Genomic DNA, 26,177 nt, shown 5'->3' on the forward strand with positions numbered 1-26,177 from the left:
ACTTTTTGACATCAAAAACTATAAGTATATGAGCCATTAATAAAAACTGGGCTCTTAACCTTAAATTCTTTATATGAAAGAAGTGTGTTTACACTTCTCTACAGTGAACCTTTCATGCTTTGTAATCAACCAATTTATCAAACACCTTTTATTTGAACCTCTGTGTTCAGTACTATTAAAAAAGTCCAGACAGGCAAATTTGACACAGTATTTTTCCATTTTATTTCATTTTCTTCTAGCTAAGTAAGCACAGTTTGAAATGGCTCATTATAAAAATTTTACAATTACATAATTACACAAATAGTATCACAACATGCATAAATAACACTCTCAGTACCACTTAAAACATTTTAAGACAGGTTATAAATTAGCTTTGTTTTGAACTAGTGTTATAGATAGCTAGGGAGTTACCAAATATTTAGACTACTGAAAAGGCTAAGTGGATTTTAATTATAGTAATTTGATTATTAAGTTTAATAAATAAAAGACAACTTCCACTAAAAATGTGTTTCCAAAGGTTTTCTAACAAAGAAAAACTTATATAAGACAGTATCAACCTACATAAATTGGATCAATTGGCTAATTACATTTTTTAAGAGGTCCGTAAAGTATTTGAGAATTCCTTAAATACTTTACATGTTATTGTTATAATGTTATCACTTATATCATTGCAAGTTCACACAGTAAAAGACTCAAGGTTGCAGCTGTTGAAAATTCCTTCCCTGAGGTTAGTCATATTATGATTTATAGAAACTTGTAACTGTTAATCTTTGTAGTTGCTCAGTGAGCTATATCACAAAGCAGTGCTGGAGAGCCTCTAAATCTAATTTTGAGAGCCCCAAACTCCTACTTCCAATTCCTCTCTTCACCTTCAGTGAATGAGATGGAATTTGGACACTTATGTCAATTGTAAAGTAAATAACAGGGGAAGCAGAACTCAAGGAAAGTATATGTAGGTTTCTTAGCCTAAACCGTCACAGTCTACTTGCCTAACATTCAGTCTTGAATACTCAGATCTACTGCCACCTGCTCTCAGAAGTGTTTCCCCCTCCACAGTTTCTTCTGTGGACATTATGGCACTTAACACATTAAATTCCAATAGCTGATTTTGTCTGACCCCTGTATAGCAATTGCAGGCAGACTTTCCATTTTCATTTCTTTATTTCCTGATCCTGCCAGTGTCTGGTACACATTAAATGCTTAACACAGTGTTTGCTAAATGAATAAATTAATGAACAAATGAAACAATATTGATTCCAGATGTTGTAACTAAGCATTGCAGTATTTTGTTACTTAAAACTATGTTTAATGTCATGCCAAAAAAAAAGAAAACTAGTAATCTCAGCTTATTTCCGACAATACATTAATCTTTATGTTCATTTATATTCATGTATGTGTTACTATTGCACCCTGGCACAATGTAGGATTAGCTTTCAGTACCTACTCTTCATTCACATTCACTACTGTGACTGTAGATTGGCACCACAAGACAATTCCTAAAGAAATATATCTCTTAAAATGATTTATCAATAATATTAACATTGTATTACTAAAATAATGTTCTCATCTAAGCCTATCTATCTCTACTTCCAAATAAGGCTCTTTTCATGATAAAAGCTAAGTCTCTTAAACCACTTTTTATTCTAATTTCCTTTTAGTAAAAAAAAAAAAAGGCCATAAAGCAAGTTTCTGCTAGCTTTAATACATTAGAATCACTTTGTTTCTTCCCCTTTATGTTATTACAGGCAAAATTCCAGTACAGTGACTTCTGATAGCCAATCTGATTGTTTTTGTAAACTCACTGTTAGAAATTATATATATTATATAGTTTTCAGGGCCAGTTTATTAAAAAGATACAAGACTTCAATAAGTGAAGACCAGCAACTGAAATTTGAATATAAAGTGACATATATATAATTCTTTCCATCTGCAAAATCAGAGAGATCACTGTGTGGTATAGTATTCTTTATTTTGAAAATTTATGTGTAAAACTGTAGAATTGTCAAGAAATAGCTAAATTCTTTTTCTCCTTCACAGTAATAAAAGTTCCAATAAAGTACTTTCTATGGAATTTTATTCTTCATAAATAAATCACTATTATAACTGACCATTTACTGAGACATGAAAATATTTTGACTTTTAAAAAAATACATAACCCTTCTCAATTAACAGAATTTGTTTTAAATGGGATTTTATCTATAGCATCATATATGTAAAATCCTTAGACAAGTAACCATTAAACCAAAGAAGTCAGTGACAAAGTATTCATATAACTAGATCACAGATCTCAGGAAAAAGACATTTCAGAAAAGATTTAAGGCTACTCACTAATAGCCTCCCATAAAACCCAACAAACCTTAAAATTGCAATTACACTTCAAAGGGACCAAAATATTTTAATATTGTGCCAAGATTAGGGAAATCTTCCACTGTTGACATTTTCATGTCCTTAGTTTTTCAATCAAATGGTCAGCCTGTAATTTAAAAACACATACTTTTAAATTTTAGATATTATAATCTCTATCAAATAATTCTACTGGCACATCACAAAAGTTAGGTACTATACACTCTGTTCCTAAAAATATCTTACAAAAATCTCTCAGTATAATAAATTATAGTAAAGGTATTCTACATTATATATGAATAGGCTGATTGTTACCTACATTGAAAATCCATTAAAAAGTTTCAATAAGATAAGGAAAATAAATATAATACTAAAGTTTTAAAAAGGAAAGTAGATATGGAAGAACCTTAAATGCATGTCACTAAGTGAAAGGAGCCAATCTGAAAAGGCTACATACTGTATGATTCCAACTATAAGACATTCTGGAAAAGGAAAAACTACAGAGACATGAAAAAGATCAGTGTTTTTCAGGAGTTAGAAGAGAGGAAAGGATGAAGAGGCATAGCACAAAAGATTTTTAGGGCTGTGAGACTATTCTGTATGATACTATCCTGATGGGGGATACACATCATTATACATTTGTCAAAACCTACAGAACGTACAACCAGGAGGGAATCCTAAGGTAAACTATGGACCTTGGGTGATAACAATTTATAGTGTAGGTTCATCCATTACAACAAATGTACTACTGTAATATAGGATGTCATAGTGCAGCAATTGTGCATGTGTGGGAGGAGGTACAAAGAAACTGTACTTTCCACTCAATTTTGCTGTGAACCTAAATGCACTCTAAAAAAGAAAGTCTATTTTTTTTAAAGTAAACTAAAATCTTCAAGTTACATCATTTCAGAGTTTTTCTCAATCATGCTATGTAATCTAAAACATTATGCCAATCTTACTAGGCATAAAAAAAAAATAAATAAAACATTATATAATAGTTGGAATAAACTTCAGTATCTTTCTCTTGATTTTTTTCAGTCTCATAATATATATTAAAGAAGTCCCAGATTTTAAGAGTTCTGATTCCCAGGTTGAACAATTAATACATCTCATAATTTTAACATTCATGTTTTCTAATTAAAAAGTCTTTCATATAATGAATACAGTTAAAAACATTACAAAAATATATTTTCATTAATTTTTTTATTTAAAAATAGCCAATAAGCATATGAAAAAATGTTCAATGTCTCTAATCATTAGGGAAATGCAAATCAAAGCCACAATGAGATTATCACTTAACTCCAGTGAGAATGTCTTTTTTCAAAAAGTCCCAAAACAACAGATGATGGTGTGGATATGGAGAGAAAGGAACACTTACACACTGTTGGTGACACTGCAAACTAGTACAATCTCTATGGTAAGTAGTATGGAGATACCTCAAAGAACTGAAAGTAGACCTACCATTTGAAATAGAAATCCCACTACTGGGTATTTACTCAAAGGAAAAAAAAGACATTTTATTTAAAAAAAGACACTTGCACTCTAGTATTTATAGCAGCACAATTCACAGTTGCAAAGATGTGGAAACCACTCAAGTGCCCATTGATATATTAATGGATTAATAAAATATAGTATATGTATACCATGGAGTATTACTCAGCCATAAAAAAATTGGTGAACTAATGCCTTTTGTAACAACCTGGATGGAACTGAGACCATCCTTTTAAGTGAAATATCACAAGAATGGAAAAACAAAAACCACATGAACTCACTACTAAATTGGAACTAATAGATCAACACTCATGTGCACATACAGTAGGAAAATTCAATGGAAATCAAGTAAGTGGGAGGGAGGAGGGGGAAATGGGTGAATTCACACCCAATGGGTACAGTGCACACTACCTGGGTGATGGGCACACTTATAATTCTGACTCAATCTGTACAAAAGCAATTCATGTAACCAAAACATTTGTATCCCCATAATACTCTGAATTTCTTTAAAAATTTAAAATCCCTTTTCCATTACACTGACTTTTTAAAGAAACCAAACCAGCTATCCTACAGAATGTCCCACTTTTTAAATTTCAAATACATACAAACATATATACACACATATTCATATAATATATGTTATTTAAATGAAATCCTCTGAACAAGTTGAAGAAAGGGATGATATGTTTGAAATATGAAGTTTCTAGAAATCAGATACTTTTTCAATTGTTCTGTACTATGACGAGAGTAATGTAATTCATTTACTAATGGTAAATAAATACTATCTAGTGATTATTCACCTACAGCAACTATAGGTCACCTTACCTATAGGTGTCATGGACACATAAAGTAACAGCCTAATAAATTACTGGTCAAGTGGCCCTAGAGGGGCCAGAGTCACTTAATAACTATGGCTTAACTTTCAGACCACAGGCATATAAACAGCTGAATTCTATTCTACTTTTGCTTCAGCAAAGCAGAATTCTGCAATTTTTTAGGCTCAAAGCTTCATCCTCAGATCTAGCAGTTGACGTCACTACTGCAACCCTTTGCTAAGGTGTTTAGACTTACTATCAAAAAATATAAACACTCAATTTCTACAATGATGTTTATGAATATGATAATAGAGGCAACAGGTAACATTTATTGAGTACTTCCTATTTGCAAGATAATGCCTTAATTGCTTTACACATAAATTATCTCATCAACTCTTTTAAGGAATGTAACTTTCACATGTTCCTTTCAAGTAAGCAATGGAGCCAGAATTTGAATCCAGATCTAACTCCATAGTTTGAACTCTGAATACTATGGTTCTTCTATATCATATCCCCTGCTTACAATGGGAGACACTTACTTATAGCTTCTCTTCCTACACGTCTGATGACCTAGAAAATCCCACAAATTAAAAATATTATTTTGGGTATGTGCAAACAGTATGTTAAAACAGGTGATCAAGCCTGTAAGAGCTGTAAGTGCCTACTACTGCCAAGAAAAGAAAAACTGCAACAAAAAGGATTAATATTTTAAATACTTACTGTAATAAACCAATAAGAATTGACTCTATAAACCAATCTGGATAAGAAGGCAAGTTGACTGACTGGTGCCAGAACATGGAGGTGCAAGTGGGAAATGGAACAGAATGGTGGCAAATGGAAACCCATCCTACAACAGAAAGGTAAGAAATGATTGAAAAATCAATTCTACAACAGTTTAAAGCCACTTTTCAGAAGAAAATACAGAAATATTAAAGATTTATCAAAAACAGACATCTAAGGCAGATTATTACTCACAAATCTTTTACAGTTTTTCTTTATGTATTTCAGAGTATTCACACACTTCTTCTTCTTTTCATGTTGAAGTTCACAGTAAAATAAACTTACCATAATGAAAGCCTTAATAACATATTATGCATCAGTATAATCCTTATGAATTTTGAGTTGGCATAATGTCTTATCACTTCAGTCCTTATCATCTTAAGCTTTAATTCTCCTAAAATATGCTCCTGCAATGAACTTAAAAAAATCACTGGATGCTCAAGTAGTAGTGTTCCTTTATTCTAAGACATAGCCAGTAGATGGCATGCTTTTTCCTTTAAGAATGTGCTCAGGCATTTCCTTACCAATCAACATTTCAGTAGTGAGATTAATTATGTCATCATAAAAAAACTTTATCATCACTTAAGTTTCTTGCTTAATACTGAAATTAAATAATTATTCATAATTACTTTATAAAAATTTCTAAGAGAATTTCTTTAAATAGTAAAAAAAAAAGTTTTAAAAATATGATTTAACTTCTTAAAAATCAGTTTATAGCCTGGGTGTGGTGGCTCATGCCTATAATCCTAGCACTCTGGGAGGCTGAGGCGGGAGGATGGCTCAAGGTCAGGAGTTTGAAGCCAGCCTGAGCAAGAGCGAGACCCTGTCTCTACTAAGAAATTAATTGGCTAGAAAAAAAAATATATATATACATATATATATATATATATATATATATATATATACATACATACCCGGGCATGGTGGCATGTGCCTATAGCCCCAGCTATTTGGGAGGCTGAAGCAAAAGGATTGCTTGAGCCCAGGAGTTTGAGGTTGCTGTGAGCTAGGCTGACGCCACGGCACTCTAACCCGGGCAGAGTAAGACTGTCTCAAAAAAAAAAAAAAAAAAAAAATCAGTTTACAGTTTTGTAAGTCCCAGTATGCTGAGTGGAGCAAGGCACACCTGTAACAAAAATCAAAGCCTAGAAATATTTCCCTGTTCAAACTAAAAATGATTGGGAGCATGGAAAGAAGGCACAGGAGAAATGCTATATTGCATCAGTGATCCTCTGGGACTAACAGTATAGAGTCAGATATGCTGTACATACTGAAAAGCTTCCACCACTACCTAGAAGAGGAGACTAGATTTTCCTTCTGTGAAACAGCCATATAATGCAGAATCAAGTAATCTAGAAGCTATAAGTAACTCAATGCTTCACCCAACCCTTTCATTTTAAAGATGGGGAAGCCACGATACAAAAAGTTTAAGATAGTTCCCAAGGTCACAGAGCTAGTCAGTGGTAGAGTTGTGATTGAGACTCGGCTCTTTACTCCTTTTCCAACAGTCATTTCTTTTAAGGAGCACTCCTATCACTAGGAAAGAAATGTGCTGCTTGGGGCCAAAGGGTCTCAAACACCATCAGTTCCTTGTCATCATTACACTTGGATAATGCTTAACAGTTTTCAGAGAATTTTCACACACATAATCTCATTTAAGCCTATAAGCAGGCAGAGCAGGTATTATCTTGGAGAGGTTAAATGACTTGTCTGAGTGACTTATCTTTACTTACAGCCAGTGTAAGTAAAGTACACAACAAGTAACATGGACAGCATTAGAATTCAGTTCTATTCTGAATTCCAGCTCAAAAGTGCTAGAAGTAATCACTAATATATCTGCCTTGGAACTGCCTGGGTCACAGAAGCAAAGTTACAAATATTTTAAAAAGAAAAACATTACTTAGATTAATTAAAACAGTTGACAAATTGAACATCATGTGCTTTTGCTCAAACATTGGTGTATGCCAGAATTCAGTAGATAAATTCAAGTTAATTTCATGCTAGAAGTATAATAATGTATTTTTAAACCACATAAAGTTTTTCTGAGAAAATTCAACTTATAATTTTATAGGAATGCTCATATTGAACAAAGAAATATAGACTTGTAACTATTTTCCCTACCTATGGCACGTATGTATTAGTACTTGTTTATCCAAACTGTAAGTGGAGATTATTGGAAGTTATTGAGAAATGAGAGGAAGAAATTTTATTAAATTTATACTATCAATGAACTATATTCTCACTTTCAGGAAAACTGCATTTAAACCACAAACTCTGACACTGCTCCTTCCATTTTCCATGAAATATTTCAAAAAAGTTTATAATGTATAATATTTGGTTTCTACCTTGAAATATTCATACCTCACATCTGTGAAGTCAGTGAAATTATTCCTTTCAAGAATGGCTTTTCCAACAGTTACCATGTTCTCAACTGTAAAACAGGAAAGGATCTGCATTACCAGCTAGGAAACATTAAGTTCACTAAACTGCTACTAATCTTAATGTTTCAGCTCCTAGTCAAAAGTCATATCAATGGGTAAACATTTAAAAGACACATTCAAACATGGTTTGGTATGCTGAAATACCAAAAATAAATAAATAAATAAATAAATAAATAAATAAATAAATAAATAAATAAATAAATAAATAAATAAATAAAATAAAAGACACATTCAATAGCTCTAGGTTACTGAGAAGTTTGCTGATTTTATCTACAACTGAAATGAAGTTTCAAATTGCAACATTACACTGGATGTTGCAACACAACACTGGAACATCACTATCAAAAAATATCTAGACAGGCTCACAAAATATCATAGGCAGGCTTTGGACAGTTGTTGAGAGGTACTATCAAGTGGTAATTTAGGACATCTGGTTATACTACGTACTAATTCTAATCATAAGGAGACTAAGTATTTAATTAAACAGAAATTGTTTAAATTAATAAGAAAGATAGGAAAACTTTGAATTTGTCTTTGAACCCAAATAAGGATATGATTTCCCTTGAAGTCACACTAGTCTTGACTAGCTAAACATTTATTTGTAGGACAACTTTGGCTTCCAAATTCCATCTTCCTTTTGTCTTAGTGCTTTATGGCCTGCAGATGGGGATAAACCTCCACATTAGAAAAATTTTGGTAACCCAGGATCTTGAGAGCACAATACTAAACCTTAGGCCTTCTTTGTTTCTGAATGGTGTAACCATACATTTGAAAAGGGGGGAAGTAAAAGAATCTACAGAGGATGGTTGCTATATTGAGGCTTATAAAATCATCAATGTTTAAGTCAGGCTTTAGCTGAGAGACTGCAGACTTCCATGACCAGGCCAGTACCATATGATTCTGATATCTTTTTGTTGCCAATCAATTCAAAATATTTTCTTCTTTGTGCTATTATTTAGATGTTATTTAATTAGTGCAACTGTATATTTTATTATTTTTTCTAATTTAATTACATTGTCTTCAGAAAACATACTTTATAAGAGTTCAATCATTTGAAATGTTTTGAACCTTATTTTATTGCTCAAAATATGGTCAACCTTGGTAAACATGCTTCTTAAAAAATGTATTTTCTGTAGTTAGGTGGAATTCTATAAATGTCAATTATAGTAATAGTGCTTGATAGTATTATTGAGCTCTTGCAAATGCTTATTATTTCCCCAATTTTATAGACTGTATAAAAGTTAATTTACCTTTTATTATGAAAATATTCAAATATACACAAAAGCAGAGAGAAATATAATGAAATCTCAAATACTCCACCAGCTGCTTCAAAGTTAGTGACATCTGATTTGAACAGTTATAAAAACTAGTTATAACAGCAGCCTCTATTCTCTACAAACTCACCTCTAATTTGAAGATAAATTGAAAAATTTCCCAAAAGCTACAGTATGATCTCTAGGAAATAATTATAAGAATGAAAATAGGAACTTTTAATAAGAAAGAAGAAATGTTTCAATCATTCAGGTAAATAGAAGTTGGATCTGATCTTTATAAACTCGAAAGCTACCCTCCAGTTATAAATCATATATATTCTGAAATGTACTGACAGAACTTCAAATGACTAAAAAGTTTTGCAGTACAGAATAAACAGTTTAAATACTGTTAATTCAGTAGCCTAAACACTAATGAACTACACATCAAGGTTTTATATCAAAGAGGTTACTCACCTTTTAAAAATCTGGCCCAATTTGTCTATCTTGTAAGGCTACTTTAAAGTATTAATCAAACTAATCTCAGATGCTGGTGAAAAAGGCTGTCAAAGTAGATTTGAAGTGAAGTTAAAAATGTCTCAAAATGATAGGTGGCAAGTCACAGAAAGCATGAGTAGGAAAATGAAGAATAATCCTGCAACAGACTACATTTCAGAATCTCCTTTTCAGAATCTAAAAGTTCATGACTAAAATCTCATAATTAAATTTTGGTGCTAATTCATCTTTATAGGAAACTACAAGGCAAGTACCAACATGATCTCACCATCAGGCAATATGAGCTCATATGCCATATCATAACTTGTTTGTTTATAATTTTTCATAGCACCTTTCATTTCAGAGTCAAGAAAAGGCATCATTTAAAAAAGCATAAAGAGGTATTTTCTTTCAGCGATTTTAAAGATTAAATAGCACAATGTCTGGGATTTGCTTCAAATCCACTGTGGAAGAAGGGTAATGTCTGAAAAAAAAATTGGCTGTGAGTTAATAAATGTGGAAGCTGAGTGACAAATACATGGGAATTATACTATTGTCTTTATTTCTGTATAATTTAAAATTTTTTATAATGAACATTTCAAAAAGTCATTATGTTCCTTTGTCATAATACCTGGACAGACTTTTTCTTTTTAATCTTCACTGCCATCCCTGATGCCAATTCAACATGATATATTAATATAATAATGAAGAATATTACCATCATCTTACCCAGTTCTACTTGATCTTTTTTTAGCTCTTTGCAGCTTTTAATATGCTTCTTTGTCACTACAAGATAATGATGAGGTGCTGCTGGTTTGATATCTTTGAAGCAAACTAGGTCTTCATTCTAAAGAAAAAACATATTTGTTAGTGAATTTTTAAAACTATTTTCCTAATGCTATCTGGCATGACTTAAACATCATAAATCTGTCTGATAGGGAAATGGTACTTACATTACAACTAAGCCCTACTGGGCAATTTTATAATTATCCATTAAGTTCATAATGCTTCCTTCATGAGATGCTCATTTATTCTAGAGCATAAAAAGACATATGAAGTCTATTTCAGGAAAATAATTATGAGTGAAGTTCATTAAAACTTCATTACCAATAATCCCAGAATTTTTTATTTCATTATACATTTCTCTAGCCCTACCCTAAAGTTTTTTTCACTCTTAATATGTACTTTTAAAGGTTTGACTATAGAATTACAGCACAATAGAGAAATTCCTTTTTACATTTAACTTTTTTTCCAAAGTGGCATTACCCTCAGATATAACAAGAACATCAGCAAGCAACTACATATTCAGGGATTACATTTTTAAACATTTTTAAAGCAATTACAAATATATACTTTTCTTTATGTTTAGTTGCACTTTACAGCATTAAAAAGACTTTGAAATGCTAAAACAAATTCCAGTATATTGTAATAACTTATGGGCCAAATCCATAACATGTATGGCATCAGCATTTTGGTTTACATTACTCTACACAAGTAATGCACAAAAAAAGAGGAAAAAGACTTTGTTTTTACTTCTAATTATGTGGTGAATTATATTTATAGATTTGTGTATGTTGAACCATTCCTGCATCTCTGGGATGAAACCCACTTGGTTGTGATGGATTATTTTTTTGATGAGCAGCTGAATTTGGTTTGCTAAAATTTTGTTGAGAATTTCTGCATCTATATTCATGAGGGTTATTGGTCTGTAGTTTTCTTTTTTAGTTGAGTCCTTTCCTAGCTTTGTTATCAAGGTGATGTTGGCTTCATAAAATGTGTTAGAAAGGATTCCTTCCTTCTCAATGTTGTGGAATAATTTCTGCAGGATAGGTACAAGTTCTTTGTAGGTCCTCTCAACAAACACAGAAAAAGCATTTGACGAAATTGAGCACTCATTTATAAGAATGCTTGCTTGACAAAATAGGCACTAGCGGGACTTACCTCAAAATGATAAAAGCCACACACAACAAACCCACAGCCAACATCATACTGAACAGGGAAAAATTGAAAACATTTCCACTTAGAACTGGAACCAGCAAGGTTGTCCTCTATCACCACTTCTATTCAACATAGTGCTGGAAGACCTAGCCAGAGCAACCAGACAGGAGAAGGAAATCAAGGGTATCCGAATGGGGGGTGGGGGTGGGAGCAGAAGAGGTCCAACTATGACTATGACTCTTTGCTGATGATATGATCTTATATCTATTATAGAAAACCTCAAAGATTCTGCAAAGAGACTACTGGAATTGATAAATACATTCAGCAAAGTCTCAGGTTATAAAATAAATGTACACAAATTAATAGCATTCATATATGCCAACAATAGTCAAGCTGAGAAGTAAATCAAAGAATCAATACCTTTCACAATAACAACAAAGAAAATAAAATACCTAGGAATATATTTAACTAAGGAAGTGAAAGACCTCTAAAAGGAGAACTACGAAACACTGAGGAAGGAAATAGCAGAGGACATTAACAGATGGAAACCTAAACCATGCTGTCGTGGCCCGACTGCAGGACGAGGGGATAAATACAGAAAGACACACAAAAACACACAGACACAAAAGACAGTACAAGACTGCAGCACTTAAAGCACTAGTCATTTTATTTTTATACTGTTCAATTTGGCAAGCATCCTGCAGCTACTTTCCCAGGATGTGACTGCCAGATGTCAGCAGGAGCTGTTCCTCTAGACATAGCTCAAGAGAAAGGGGAGGGGACACTTGCATCCCCATCCTTCAGCATCTGGTTATGCGTGCAGGACAACAGACAACCTTGGCTCTCATGCAAAACCACAGGTCCTTGACCATTTGCCCTGAGGAACAGTTCTCTCTGCTGGTCAACAAGTCACATCTTGCCAATTCTGGGAATAAGCAATGTGCTCCCATTCTGCTGATTTTGGGTCTCAGCCAATCTGACTCAGAGACGTCTCCTTCACCATGCTGATGGATTGATAGAATCAATATCATTAAAATGTCTATACTACCCAAAATGATTACAGATTCAATCCAATCCCTATTAAAATACCAATTTTTGCAGATCTAGAAAAAATAATTCTATGCTTCGTATGGAACCAGAGAAGACCCCTTATAGCCAAGGTGGCCTTAATCAAAAAGAACAAATTGGGAGGCATCAATTTACCAGACTTCAAGCTACACTACAAGGTTATAGTAACCAAAACAGCATGATAATGGCTTAAGAACACAGACATAGACCAATGGGACAGGACTGAGAACCCAGATATGAAACCATCCTCATATTGCCATCAGATCTTTGACAAAATAAACAATAACACACACTGGGAAAAATAATCTCTATTCAATAAATAGTGCTGGGAAAATTGGATAGCCACATGTAGAAGACTGAAACAGGATCTACACCTCTCACCACTCACAAAAATCAACTCACAATGGATAACAGACTTAACCCTAAGGCATAAAACCATAATAACTCTAGAAGAAAATGTTGGAAAAACTCTTATATAAGACATAGGCATAGGCAAAGAATTTATGAAGAAGACCCCAAAAGCAATCACGCCAACAAGAAGAATAAATAAATGAGAACTGATCAAATTAAAAAGCTTCTGCACAACCAAGGAAAACTATCATTAGAACAAATAGACAACCTACAGAATTGGAGAAAATAATTGCCACATGAAAAAATGTTCAACAACTCAAATCATCAGGGAAATGCAAATCAAAACCACAATGAGATATAACTTAACTCCCAGTGAGAATAGCTTTTATCAAAAAGTCCCAAAACAACAAATATTGGCGTGGATGTAGAGAGATAAGAACACTCATACACTGCTGGTGGGGCTGGAAACTAGTACAACCTCTATGGAAAATAGTATGAAGATACCTAAAAGAACTAAAGCTACAACTGCCATTTGATCCAGCAATTCTATTACTGGTTATTTACCCAAAGGAAAAAAAGACATTCCTTGAAAAAGACATCTGCACTCGAATGTTCATAGCAGCACAATTCACAATTGCAAAGATGTGGGGACAACCCAAGTGCCCATCAATACATAAGTAGATTGATAAAATATAGTATATCTATACCATGGAGTACTATTCAGCCATAAAAAACGGTGAACTAATACCTCTCGTATTAGCCTGGATCGAGCTGGAACCCATTCTTCTAAGTGAAATATCACAAGAATGTAAAAACAAACAGCACAGGCACTTACCATTAAATTGATATTAATCGATCAACACTTATTTTCACAAATGGAAGTAACATTCATAAGATGGCAGGCCAGTGGGAGGGGGGAAGAAGGTATGGGTAAACTAGCACCTAATGGGTGCAGTGCTCGCATGGGATGGGCACAGTTGTAGCTCTGACTCAGGCAGTGTAAATGCAATTTATATAAGCAAAGCATTTGTACCCCTGTAATATTCTGAAATTTAAAAATAAAAAAAAAAGAAGAAAAGGAAAGAAGGGAGTTAACTTATTATATTTGGGTTTCAAACTTTTCTAAGAGAAAATCTGTGCTCCCTAAATAACCTTATTCAATGTCTTATATAAAAATATAAAGTCAAAATTAAATAAAATCAACATCAATAAGTATAATTTCCCTCAGAAAAATTCCGAGTACAGATTGCTCATTAGTTTTCCACTCCAACAGCCAAAATTCTATTCAAACAAGGGCCTCCAAACCATTCCCATATTTTTGGTTATCATAAGACAACAAACATGACAATTATACCACTCTTAATCCATTTTTATTATGGTTTTTCTGCCTGGTAGTTGTTAGGTTTTTTTCCAGGTGGAAACTCAAAAAATATCATAAAGCCTGTGAAACAAATGCCACAGGAGTCTGGAGCGTCCAAGGTTATAAATCTAACTTCAACTACAGACAGCTGCAGCCACACTGGCATTCCTATACCCCCTGATAAAGACAAAGATGCCCCCCTCCCCTGTCTCTGCAGGTGTTACTCACTCCCCCCCCCCAAAAAAAACCTCTCTAGATAAAACTCAAGGCTTTCCCCTCCTTCTTTGACCTCCACCCATCTGCACTCAGATGCTCAAAATAGCATTTTGCTACACATAAGACTTCGTGTGTCACCCTCTCTGCTCCAGACCTAACAGTAGTAAAATTACATATTGATATCCACAGAATATTTTAGAAAAGGAAATGTCAAGGACCACAATGTTTTTGATTATTTAAACTTTTTTCTATTATTTCTTTAATACTTCCAGCTGAGAAACAGTTAATATTGAGGGTCAAATCAAGCACAACAAAACTGCCACAATCATACTTCCAAGATTGGTTCACAACACAACAATGTCATATATTTTTATTTCCCCTCAATTATGGCATTAATTTTCAAAAATCCAGAGGTAAGTTTTTCTGACACAGAACACATCCTTGTTAGAATTAGTTTGAAATGATATAGCTGAATTTTACTCCATAGCAGGAGTAACACTTCTTTAGATTAACAGTACTAGTAAGTGCCAATCTAAAGGATAAGTTATCCTTTAGAAGGATAACAAGAAGTTCCTAAAAATTTACTATCCCATGACTCAGCTATTAGAATGAACCAAAATGCTTAGTTCTCGGTCCTCCAATCCCTATTTTGAAAGGGTTTACTTAATGTCACATATAAATAATTTTCCCAATTCCAATTAATAAAAACTACCAATCAACATAACCGTCTTCACCAGCAATAGATAACATCCCTGTTAAAAACAAAGAAAGTTGATGTTTTATTTAGCCTATGCTAAATAAAATTAGCATTAAAACAAAATTGCATCAAATAAGCATCAAAATAAAATTGAATTAGATTTCCACTAATCTTTCTAAAATATTGAAACTGGCTCTCTTACATCACCCTCTCTTCCATTCCTACTATTGACCCAGCCATCCTTCAGATTGCTCATTTTAAGAAAGATGATCCTCCTATTCAAAAGACACACTGGCAAAAAATATGAAATGATATATGTATAAGACTATTCTTTGCAGCATGATTCATGATAGCAAAAGACTGTAAATAAAACAAATGTCCATAAATCATCTGGGAGACTAGTTGAAGAAATTATGGTAAATCCTCACAATGGAGTGTTGTGTAACTATAAAAGGAATGAGGAATTTCTTTATATATTTATGAAATTATTTTTATGATATACTCAAGCTAAAAAAAAAAATACCAAGGAGCAAGGGAGTGGTTACGCTATCTTTTATGTGTAAGAAGGAATAGGAGGCCAGGTGTGGTGGCTCATACCTATAATCCTAGAACTTTGAGAGGACACGGTGGGAGGATCACTTGAGCCCATGAGCTTGAGACCAGCATGAGCAAGAGTGAGACCCTGTCTCTACAAAAAATTAGAAAAACTAGCCAGGCATGGTAACACACGCCTGTAGTCCCAGCTACTCAGGAGGCTGAAGCAGGAGGATCATTTGGGCTTGGGAATTTGAGGTTGCAGTGCGCTTTGATAATGCCACTGTACTCTAGCCTTGGTGACAGAACAAGACTCTGGCTCATAACTCCAATAGCCCTAATTACAGTCTTTTGTTATAATATTAGGTCACTTTATGCCTCAGAAACAGGCCTCAGAAAAGTGAATCTCTCTCTCTGTCTGACCTCCTGTTCTTTCACACACCCGAGGCAGGACTCTAATCTTCCTCTGACTTTTTAGTTGCAGGTTATAGACTCTCATTTCAGAAAGGGTCCTGCCCCATGCCCTGGAGGAAGGAATGCTGCACAGAAAGACCAAGAAGAATCTGAAAAGACAGGTCTTACTGGGTTGCCCCACTCAGTCTACTAGTATTAGAGCATACCCTTTTTGTCCAATCACATTTACACACAGTTGTCAATCATGTCTATCCAATGAAGACTCCATAAAAACCCCAAGAGGACAGAGTTCAGAAAGCTTCTGGATAGCTGAACACGTGGAGGTTCCTGGAGAGTGGCACACACAGGAAGGACTCGGAAGCTCTGCGCCCTTCCCCAATACTTCACGCTACGCATCTCTTCATTTGTATCCTTTGTAATATCCTTTACAAAAAATTGGTAAACCTAAGTGTTTCCCTGAGTTCTGTGAGGCACTCTAGCAAATTTATTGAATCCAAAGAGATTGAGGGTTGTGGGATCTCCAACTTGAAGCTGGTCAGTTAGAGGTTCTGGAGGCCCAGACTTGCAACTGGTGGGAGGCATGAAGCAGTCTTGGAGACTGAGCCCTCAACCTGTGTGATTTGATGCTATCTCTAGGTAGATAATGTTGGAATTGAATCAGAGGGCACTCAGCTGGTATCTGCTGCAGAACTGATTGCTAGCTTGGTATGTGGGGGGTTGGGTCATATAAATCTTCTGTGTTGATTGCTGTTGTTAAGTAAGAGAATAGAAAAAACACAATTTGTATTTTGCCCATTGACAATGGACTATTGTATATATTCACCCTGTGCTGCTATTTAGGGTGTAGATTAGTCAAAAGTATTTATCATGTCTAATTTCCTCTATAAAAATGCTCCCAGGCTCTTTTTGCTCTGAGAATGTTCCTAATAAAGAAAAAATCCTGACCGTTGGCTGTGATAGAAGTCTAGACCATCCCATCCCCTTTTGATGGCTATTTTTATTTTTTTATTCTTAATTATTAGGGGCACACAATAGCTGTATATCTTTATGGGGTACACATGATGTTTTGATACAGGCATATAATGTGAATTAATCTAATTAGTGTAATTAGGGTATCCATCATCTCAGGCATTTATCCTTTCTTTGTGTTAGGAACATTCCAATTCCACCCTTTTAGTTAAAGTATACCCTAACTGTTGATTATAGTCACTTTGTTGTACTATCAAATACTGTTAATTCTATCTAACTATATTTTTGCGCCCATTAACCATCCCGGCTTTATCTCCCCCTCCATACTACCTTTCCCAGCCTCTGGTAACCATCATTCTACTCTGTCTCTATGAGATCAATTGTTTTCAATATTTAGCTCCCACATATGAATGAGAACATGCAAGATTTGTCTTTTTCTGCTTGGCTTATTTCATTTAACATATTGTGCAAATATTCTCTCCGGTTTCATCCATGTTGTTGCAAATAACAGGATTTCATTATTTTTGTGGCTATATAATATTCCATTGTGTGTGTATATGTACCACAATTTCTTTATCCATTTATCCATTGATGACACTTAGGTTGATTCCATATTTTGGCTATTGTGAATAGGGCTGCAATAAAAATAGGAGTGCAAATATCTTTTCAATGTACTGAATTTCCCTCCTTTGGATATATACTCAGCAGTGGGATTGCTGGCTCATGTGGTAGTTCTATTTTTAGTTTTTTAAGGAACCTCCATATTGTTTTCCATAGTGGTTGCACTAATTTACATTCCAACCCACAGTGTATAAGTGTCCCCCTTTCTCTACATCCTCACCAGCATTAGTTATCGCTTGTCTTTTTTGATAAAAGCCATTTTAACTGAGGCCATTTTATCTAATTAACAGTTTTGATTTGCATTTCTCTGATGACTAATGATTTTTTTTTTTTTTTTTTTTTGAGACAGAGTCTCACTTTGTTGCCCAGGCTAGAATGCCGTGGCATTAGCCTAGCTCACAGCAACCTCAAACTCCTGGGCTCAAGCGATCCTTCTGCCTCAGCCTCCCATGTAGCTGGGACTACAAACACGTACCACCATGCTTGGCTAATTTTTTTTTCTATATATATTAGTTGGCCAATTAATTTCTTTCTATTTATAGTAGAGACAGCATCTCGCTCTTGCTCAGGCTGGTTTTGAACTCCTGACCTTGAGCAATCCACCCACCTTGGCCTCCCAGAGTGCTAGGATTACAGGCATGAGCCACCACGCCAGGCCAACTAATGATGTTGACCATTGTTTCATACACCTGTTGGCCATTTGTATGTCTTCTTTTGAGAAATATCTATTCAGATCCTTAGCCCATTTTTAATTGGATTATTTGATTTTCTCCTATCAAGTTGTTGGAGCTCTTTATATATTCTAGTTATTAATCCCTTGTCAGATGGTAGCTTGCAGATATTTTCTCCCATTCTGTGGCTTGTCTCTTTACTTTGTTGATTGTTTCCTTTGCTGTACAGAAGCCTTTAAGCTTGATATGATCCCATTTGTCCAATTTTGCTTTGGTTGTCTGTGCTGTGAGGGTATTACTCAAGAAGTCCTTGCACAGACCAATGTCCTGAAGCATTTCCTCAATGTTTTCTTTTAGTAGTTTTGTAGTTTCAGATCTTAGACTTGAGTCTTTATTTTGATTTGACTTTTGTATATGTCAAGAGATAAGGGTCTAGTTTTCATTCTATATATGGCTATGGCTATCCAGTTTTCCCAGCACCATTTATTAAAGAGACTGTCCTTTCCCCACTATATTTTCTTGGCACTGTAAATTCACTATAGGTATGTGGATTTCTGGGTTTTTATTCTGTTCCATAGGCCTACATGTCCATTTTTATGCCAGTACCACGCTTTTTGGGTTCCACAGCTCTGCAGTATAATTTGAAGTCAGGTATGCGATGCCTCCAGTTTTGTCCTTTTTTCTCAGGATGACTTTGGCTATTCTGGGTCTTTTGTGGTTCCATATAAATCTTTAGAATCATTTTTTCTATTTCTGTGAAGAATGTCACTGGTATTTTGCCAGGGATTGCACTGAATCTGTAGATTGTTTTGAATAGTATGGACATTTGAACAATATTGAGTCTTTTCATTCATAAGCATGGAATATCTTTCCATTTTTTTGTGTGATGACTGTTTTTAGACAAAGCTTTGCAGAGCTACTAGTATCTATTTTCTATGAGTTTCCTCTTCAATACTGGAATTGCAGTATGCAAAATTTAAAAGCAGTTTCAAGGGGTATACTAAATATTGAACTCTGTGAGTTAAAAAATGCACTTTACCTCTCTTTAGTCTAATTTTATATTTAGTAAAATAAAGAATGAATGAAGAGCAAGATCCCTTCTTACTCTATGGGTCAGTCCAACAATGGCCTGCAGACAGACAACTGATATTCTTTCACCCTGCCAGGTGCTATCTTTATTTCCTTCCCCTATTCAGCACAGATTCCATGGTCTATCACTGTAGCCACTCTCTTACCATAAATTCTTAATTTTGTCCCATTACACATCTATAATACCCGCATGGCAAGACCACAACCGTGGATCAACACAACTGTCCACCCTGTCTGATCCTAGACTTACACTGCAAGAGGAGGCAGAAGTCACTGGTATGACCTAATTGAATGTCCTCAACCTCAACTAACCTTCATCACTATACAGCAATCCTTGTGTCCTCTTCTAAATAGCCACATAATTGTTCATTCAACTCCTTCAAGACTTCACCCAAATGTCACCTTCTTAATGCAGCTTTTCCTGACCAAAATTTTAACCTGAAACCCCCTCTTCTTTGTTTTTCACCATCTACTAAACTATACATTTTATTTATTATTTTGCTTATTGTCTCTTTTCTGTGACTAGAATGTAAGCTCCATAAGGACAGGTAGTTTTGCATGTCTTGTTTACTGCTGCATCCCAATGCTTCCAACAGTGCCTGCCACACAGATTTATTCAAATATTGAGTGAGGAATAAGTGAATGAGTTTCCTCCTTCCAGGGACAAAGTTCTATCCCCCTGGGCCATTTTAAATCATTCTGCATGGGCATCTTCCATCAGTATTTGAATGCACCAAAGTCTTCACTGTTTTATTAACAAAAAGCTTTCTCTTAACTCCCAACTCCCCCTGTTGCTACCATTCTCTTCCCTTCTCCCTTAGATTGCCAGTTTTCCGTGAAAATTGTCTATATTTCCTATCTTTCCTTCTCCTGGGTCTTCTCAATCGACTGTTCTCTGCCTTCTGCCTCACCATTGCACTGAACTGCTCTCCTCAAGGTTAAAGATCATCACTTTGGGGACAAAACCAGTCCTGATCTAACTTGGCCTCTCTGCAAGCACATAAGAGGGAACTACTGCTAATTGCTGACAATTCCTTTCTTCTTCACATACTCCTTTTTCTTAGCTTTCCAAGCCTTCATTCTATTTCTCTATTTCTTCTCTGTGCCCTTTTCAGGTCCTCTTCCTCTGCTTGTCCCTATGATATTATAGTTCTTTAGAGTTCTGTATAGGCCTCCCTTCACTTTTTACTCACATGTACTTCCTGAGTGATCTCATTAATTCCCTTCTTTTCAATTTCCATCTATAAATGATAGTTCCTGTAAGAGATACAGCTCTCTCTCCAGAATGCTAGACTATGCAACTATTTAAAGAACATTTGTACTTAGATACCTCACACTCCACAACTCCAAAACTGAATTCATCACTTTGCTACTTCCCACTACTCCCCTGACCATCTGTTTTCCTCCCATATTCCCAATTTTAATTAAATGGTACTACCACTATACTACCAGTTTACCCTAGCCAGAAACCTGGAAGTCATCTTTGACTTCCCTCTTTTTCTCTTCCTCATTCTCCTACATCTAAATTAGGGTTTCTGAACCTCAACACTATTGACATTTTGGGGCCAGATAATTATTTTTGTTTTGGGGGGGAAAGTGGGGGCTGTCCTGCACAGTACAATCTTAACAGCAAACCTGGCCTCTGCCCACTAGGTGCCAGTAGCACCTCCCCCTTCCCCAAAGTTCTTACAACCAAGAGTATCTCAAGACATTGCCAAATATTCCCTGGGAGGGTACAATTGCCCCCATTTGAGAACCACTGATCTGTATCTACCCATAGTCCTGTTTCACCTTCTAAATACTTCATCTCTTAAATTGATCCATTTTTCTTCATCCCACTACCACATTCTTATTTCAGGCCATCATCAGGCTAGATCACTCAAATAGTCTCCTAACAGACTGGTCCTCTCTAAATCATTCTCCACAGTGCTGCCAAAATGACCTTTCAAAGATCAAACCCCTTCATATGATTCTTCAACCCCTTCCTCCCAACTGAACAATAAACATTTTAGAGTTTCTCTTCGCTTTGCAGATAAAGACAAAAGTCCTTAACATGAATTGCAACACACTTTACAATTTGTCCCCTTATTTACCTGTCCAGCCTCATCTTTCACCACTCATCTCCTCAAACTCTATGCTCCAGTTAGACAATTTCTCCTATAGTACAAACTGAACCTCTCTAACCTGGGACATTCTTCTTTTCCTCTCCTCACCTGGTCATCTCCTCCTTATTTCTTCATGTCTCATTTCCTCTGGAAAGCCTTCCCTAACCCCTCAAATCTGGATTAGATGCCCCTCCCAGGGGCTTCCAAAATAGTGTAAAACCACCTAACCACAGCACAGGGCATTGTGATTGGCTGCTTCCTCTGTATTCATTCTACTCTTTAGATTATAAAATCTGGACATGGAGTGACTATCCTTTATATTGCTCACTACTGAATCTCTAAAACAAGGTGTTTAGAAGCAATTCTATTTATTTTTAACCAATGAATGATTACTACAACAGACAATATTTAGAGCTGATTCTCTCAAAAGCTTATATCTTTATGGAAAGTGGGCCAATGTGGGAGGATCGCCTGAGCCCAGAAGTTCGAGACTAGCCTGAGCAAGAGTGAAATCTCATCTCTGCAAAAAAAATAGAAAAATTAGGGAGGGGGGAGGGGGACGGGTATATACATACATAATGAGTGAGATGTGCACCATCTCTGGGAGGGTCATGCTGGAAACTCAGACTTGTGGGGGGAGGGGGGAAAGGGCATTTATTGAAACCTTAAAATGTACCCCCATAATATGCCATAATAAAAAAAAAACAAACCCAAAAATAGAAAAATTAGCCAGGCATATTGTTGCGTGTCTGTAGTTCCGGTTACTTGGGAGGCTGAGGCAGGATCTCCTGAGCTCAGGAGTTTGAGGCTGCAGTGAGCCATGATGGTGCCATATATATACACGGGCGAAGTCTTAGTGCTCTGAAAGTTTCCACTCATCCCAACTGACAGTGGAAATCAGAGGCCATTAAGTCAAAGATCGACTTCAGATCTACTCCCCTCAGCCTAATTTCAGCCAATCTAACAAACAGCTTTTCACAATTACCATTACCTATTTTCTACTAATGTTCTCTTCAGTATCAGTATTAGAATATGCAGAATTTACAGTCAGTATCTAGAAGCGGAGAAAGGTGACGAATCCCTGTAATAAAAGCAGAAGCCACAGACTGCTATTTTATGCGAAGGCCCTTAGTACCTGCCCAGACAGGCCGAGATATTTAGCTCTGTCACTATCTTTTCTCCCCTCCGAACAGCAGGGACACTGCGGGAAACACTCCTCGTCCCCTGAGAAAAGTAAGTCTGTCATTAACAGTAAGATCCCTGCAGAGCGGTGCCAGGCGGGTTTCCCGGCTCCCCCACGTCCGCACAGGGCAGCCCTGCCTCGGCCAGCTCTGGGCGGCGACCCGGATCCTCCCCACCGCGGTCCGCACCGGCGAGGCCTCGCTCCCCACACACCCACACCGGCCGCGCGTCGCTGCCCACCTCACAAGGCAGGAGTTCGGCGCTGGTTCCCTGCCCGCTCGAGATCAGGCAGAACACGCATTCGCTGTCGTAGTCCTCCGGTGTGTCTTCGGCGTCTTCGGTGTCTTCGGCGTCTTCGGCGTCTTCAGCGTCTTCGGCGTCTTCAACCGAGGGCACCGGAGGTTCTGCAGTCGCCCCCGCCTCATAATCTGGGGCCAGCTCAGAGCCCAAGTTCACCGGCTCCTGCGCCATCGCTCCCGCCCCGCGCGGCCTAGAGCCTCGGTTTCTCCAGCACTACTGGGCCGGCGAAGGGCCTCCACCTTCCGCACCTCCGCCGTTTTACCTCGAGGCGTCGCCCCTCGCCTGGGCGCTGGGCCGTGCCGCAGGCTGATGGGCGCACGCGCGGAGCCAGGCGGACCGCAGTGGTAAACGGTGGTGGGCAGCGAAGCCTCGGTTGCCACGAGGGGGCGCCCGACGGCGTCTCAGGAGTCACCTCGCCCCGCGCGCCTCGTTGGTAATGACGTAGGACGTCCGCCAAAACGCAAAGCGCGCCGCGCGTCCGGGTGACGTCACTGGGGCGCGGTAACGTCTGGCTTAATGGTGCCCATCGGGTATTATGTACAGACTTTCTCCAAAGCCTGTTACATAGCATGTTCCAATATTGTATCACGCTTGTAATTTAAATATTTCAAAAATCCTTTTAAAGTTTGGTTTTAGGAATTCGTAGCAAAACCTCTAGAGCCTTGTTTTCAGCATAGATCATGTTTGGCGCTTTATGTATGCATTTTCAGCTATGACAAGTTTAGGAGTTTAAGCTAAAAATGTCCCAAACTGAACTTAACATCTCTATTGACTTTTTGTTGTTGTTTAACAGCACCAGATACATCAAAATAGTGACCTTTCTTATCTCACATTCCTTATGTGTAAGTAAACGTCGAGTCCTGTAATTGATAGTCTGAAATATTCCAGAAATTCAATGCCAGGGCATCATTATGCCTCACCTGGACCACTGCAATAACATTTTAATTTATTCCTCTCTCTTTTTGTATTTGTCTGTAAATAAAGTTTTATTGGGTCACATTTTTTTTCTTTTTTATTTCAGCATGTTATGGGGGTACAAATGTTTAGGTTACATATACTGCCCTTGCCCCAGCCAAGTCAAGCGTGTCCATCCCTCAGAGGGTGCACATCACACTCATTATGTGTATATATACCCATCCTCTCTTCCCTCCTCCCATCTGACCAACACCAGAGAAATCGTATTACTATATGTGCACTTATAGTAATTGATTAGTTAAAACCAATTTGATGGTAAGTACATGTGCTTATTTTTCCATTCTTAGGATAGTTCACTTAGTAGAATGGGCTCCAGCTCTATCTGGGATAATACAAGAGGTGCTAGATCACCATTGATTTTTGTGGCTGAGTAGAACTCCATGATATACATATACCACATTTTATTAATCCACTCATGTATTGATGGGCACTTGGGTTGTTTCCACATCTTTGCAATTGTGAATTGTGCTGCTATAAATATTCGAGTGCAGATGTCTCTTTAAAAGAATGTCTTTTGGCTGGGCACAGTGGCTCACGCCTGTAATACTAACACTCTGGGAGGCCAAGCCTGGTGGATCACTCAAGGTCAAGAGTTCTAAACCAGTATGAGCAAGAGCAAGACCCCATCTCTACTAAAAATAGAAAGAAATTAATTGGCCAACTAAAAATATAGAAAAAATTAGCCAGGCAAGGTGGCACATGCCTGTAGTCCCAGCTACTTGGGAGGCTGAGGCAGAAGGATCAAAGGATCACTTGAGCTCAGGAGTTTAAGGTTGCTCTGAGCTAGGCTGACACCATGGCACTCTAGCCTGAGCAACACAGTGAGACTCTGTCTCAAAAAGAAAAAAAAAAAAAGGAATGTCTTTTGTTCTTTTGGGTAGATGCCCAGTAATGGGATTCATGGATCAAATGGTAGTTTTACTTGTATCTCTTTAAGGTATCTCCATATTGCTTTCCACAGAGGTTGTACTAGTTTGCAGTCCCACCAGCAGTGTAGGAGTGTTCCTATGTCTCTGCAACCATGCCAACATTTATTGTTTTGGGACTTTTTGATAAAGGCCATTCTCACTGGAGATAAGTGATATCTCATTGTGGTTTTGATTTGCATTCCCGATGATTAGAGATGTTGAGCATTTTCTCATATGTTTGTTAGCCATTAGCCTATCTTCTTTTGAAAAGTTTCTGTTCATGTCCTTTGCCCACTTTTTGATAGGGTTTTTTTTGCAGATTTTCCTGAGTTCTGTATAGATTCTAGTTATCAGCCCTTTATCGGATATGTAACATGCAAATATTTTCTCCCATTCTGTAGGTTGTCCATTTGTTCTCATGATAGTTTCCTTGGCTGTGCAGAAGCTTTTTAATTTCATCAGGTCCCATTTATTTATTTTTGCTGTTGCTGTAATTGCGTTTGGGGTCTTCTTCATAAATTCTTTGCCTAGGCCAATGTCTATAAGAGTTTTTCCAACATTTTCTTCTAGAATTCTTATAGTTTCACACCTTAGGTTTAAGTCTGTTATTAACTTATTTCTTGATTTTTCTTGTCACGAAGACAAAACTGTTCAGCAACTATCATGCCCCCCAAAAATACCAGTTCCTTAGGTTGGTATTCATGGTGGACTCTGATTTGACTTCAGTATTTCAATTTATAATACTTGGCACTTGCCAAGCATATAAAATATGCCATCTCATTGTCAAAACAAGCAAAGTTGGCTTTATCATCCCCACTCTGGAAATGAAGAACTCAAAAAGACTTGCCCAGTACCACACAACTGATTTGTGACAGGGTTTTGATAAAGGTTTATTTAACTCGAGAACTCACGAAAAACTCCTTTTTTAGCATTAAAAATTTTCTTGGACTAGCTTATTATAGTGGTTGTACCCTTAGTATTTGTTGACTTAGAAAATACATAATAACAAAGTCCTATTGTGAATTTAGTAATATTTTTAAATGAATTTATGTTGTAGTAAGAAAAAGTAGTTATACGTTTTTTGAATAGTTGTACATAAACATTCAAGAAATTTTTCATTCCATTTGTAGTTGGCCAGTAGTTTGGGTAACCACTATGATAGCT

General features: G+C 36.4%; 1 protein-coding gene across 2 annotated transcripts; it reads right to left on the reverse strand.

Moving 5' to 3' along the window:
- Nucleotides 1-198: 198 nt before the first annotated feature.
- On the reverse strand, nucleotides 199-23,733 carry HINT3 (histidine triad nucleotide binding protein 3). Of its 2 annotated transcripts, none has more exons than XM_076002985.1 (5): nucleotides 23,071-23,733; nucleotides 10,345-10,462; nucleotides 7,775-7,860; nucleotides 5,370-5,496; nucleotides 199-2,473 (listed from the first exon to the last, which is right to left on the reverse strand). In XM_076002985.1, exons 1-4 carry the CDS (start codon nucleotides 23,299-23,301, stop codon nucleotides 5,395-5,397), a joined length of 537 nt encoding a protein of 178 aa, XP_075859100.1. In that variant the 5' UTR covers nucleotides 23,302-23,733; the 3' UTR covers nucleotides 199-2,473; nucleotides 5,370-5,394. The 2 variants fall into 2 exon arrangements, with proteins under 2 accessions (XP_075859100.1, XP_075859099.1); XM_076002984.1 differs by having other exon boundaries at nucleotides 7,791-7,860; nucleotides 23,071-23,731.
- Between the last annotated feature and the right edge of the window lie 2,444 nt (nucleotides 23,734-26,177).

This window comes from Microcebus murinus, chromosome 5 (genome assembly GCF_040939455.1).
Source record: "Microcebus murinus isolate Inina chromosome 5, M.murinus_Inina_mat1.0, whole genome shotgun sequence".
NCBI lineage: Eukaryota > Metazoa > Chordata > Mammalia > Primates > Cheirogaleidae > Microcebus > Microcebus murinus.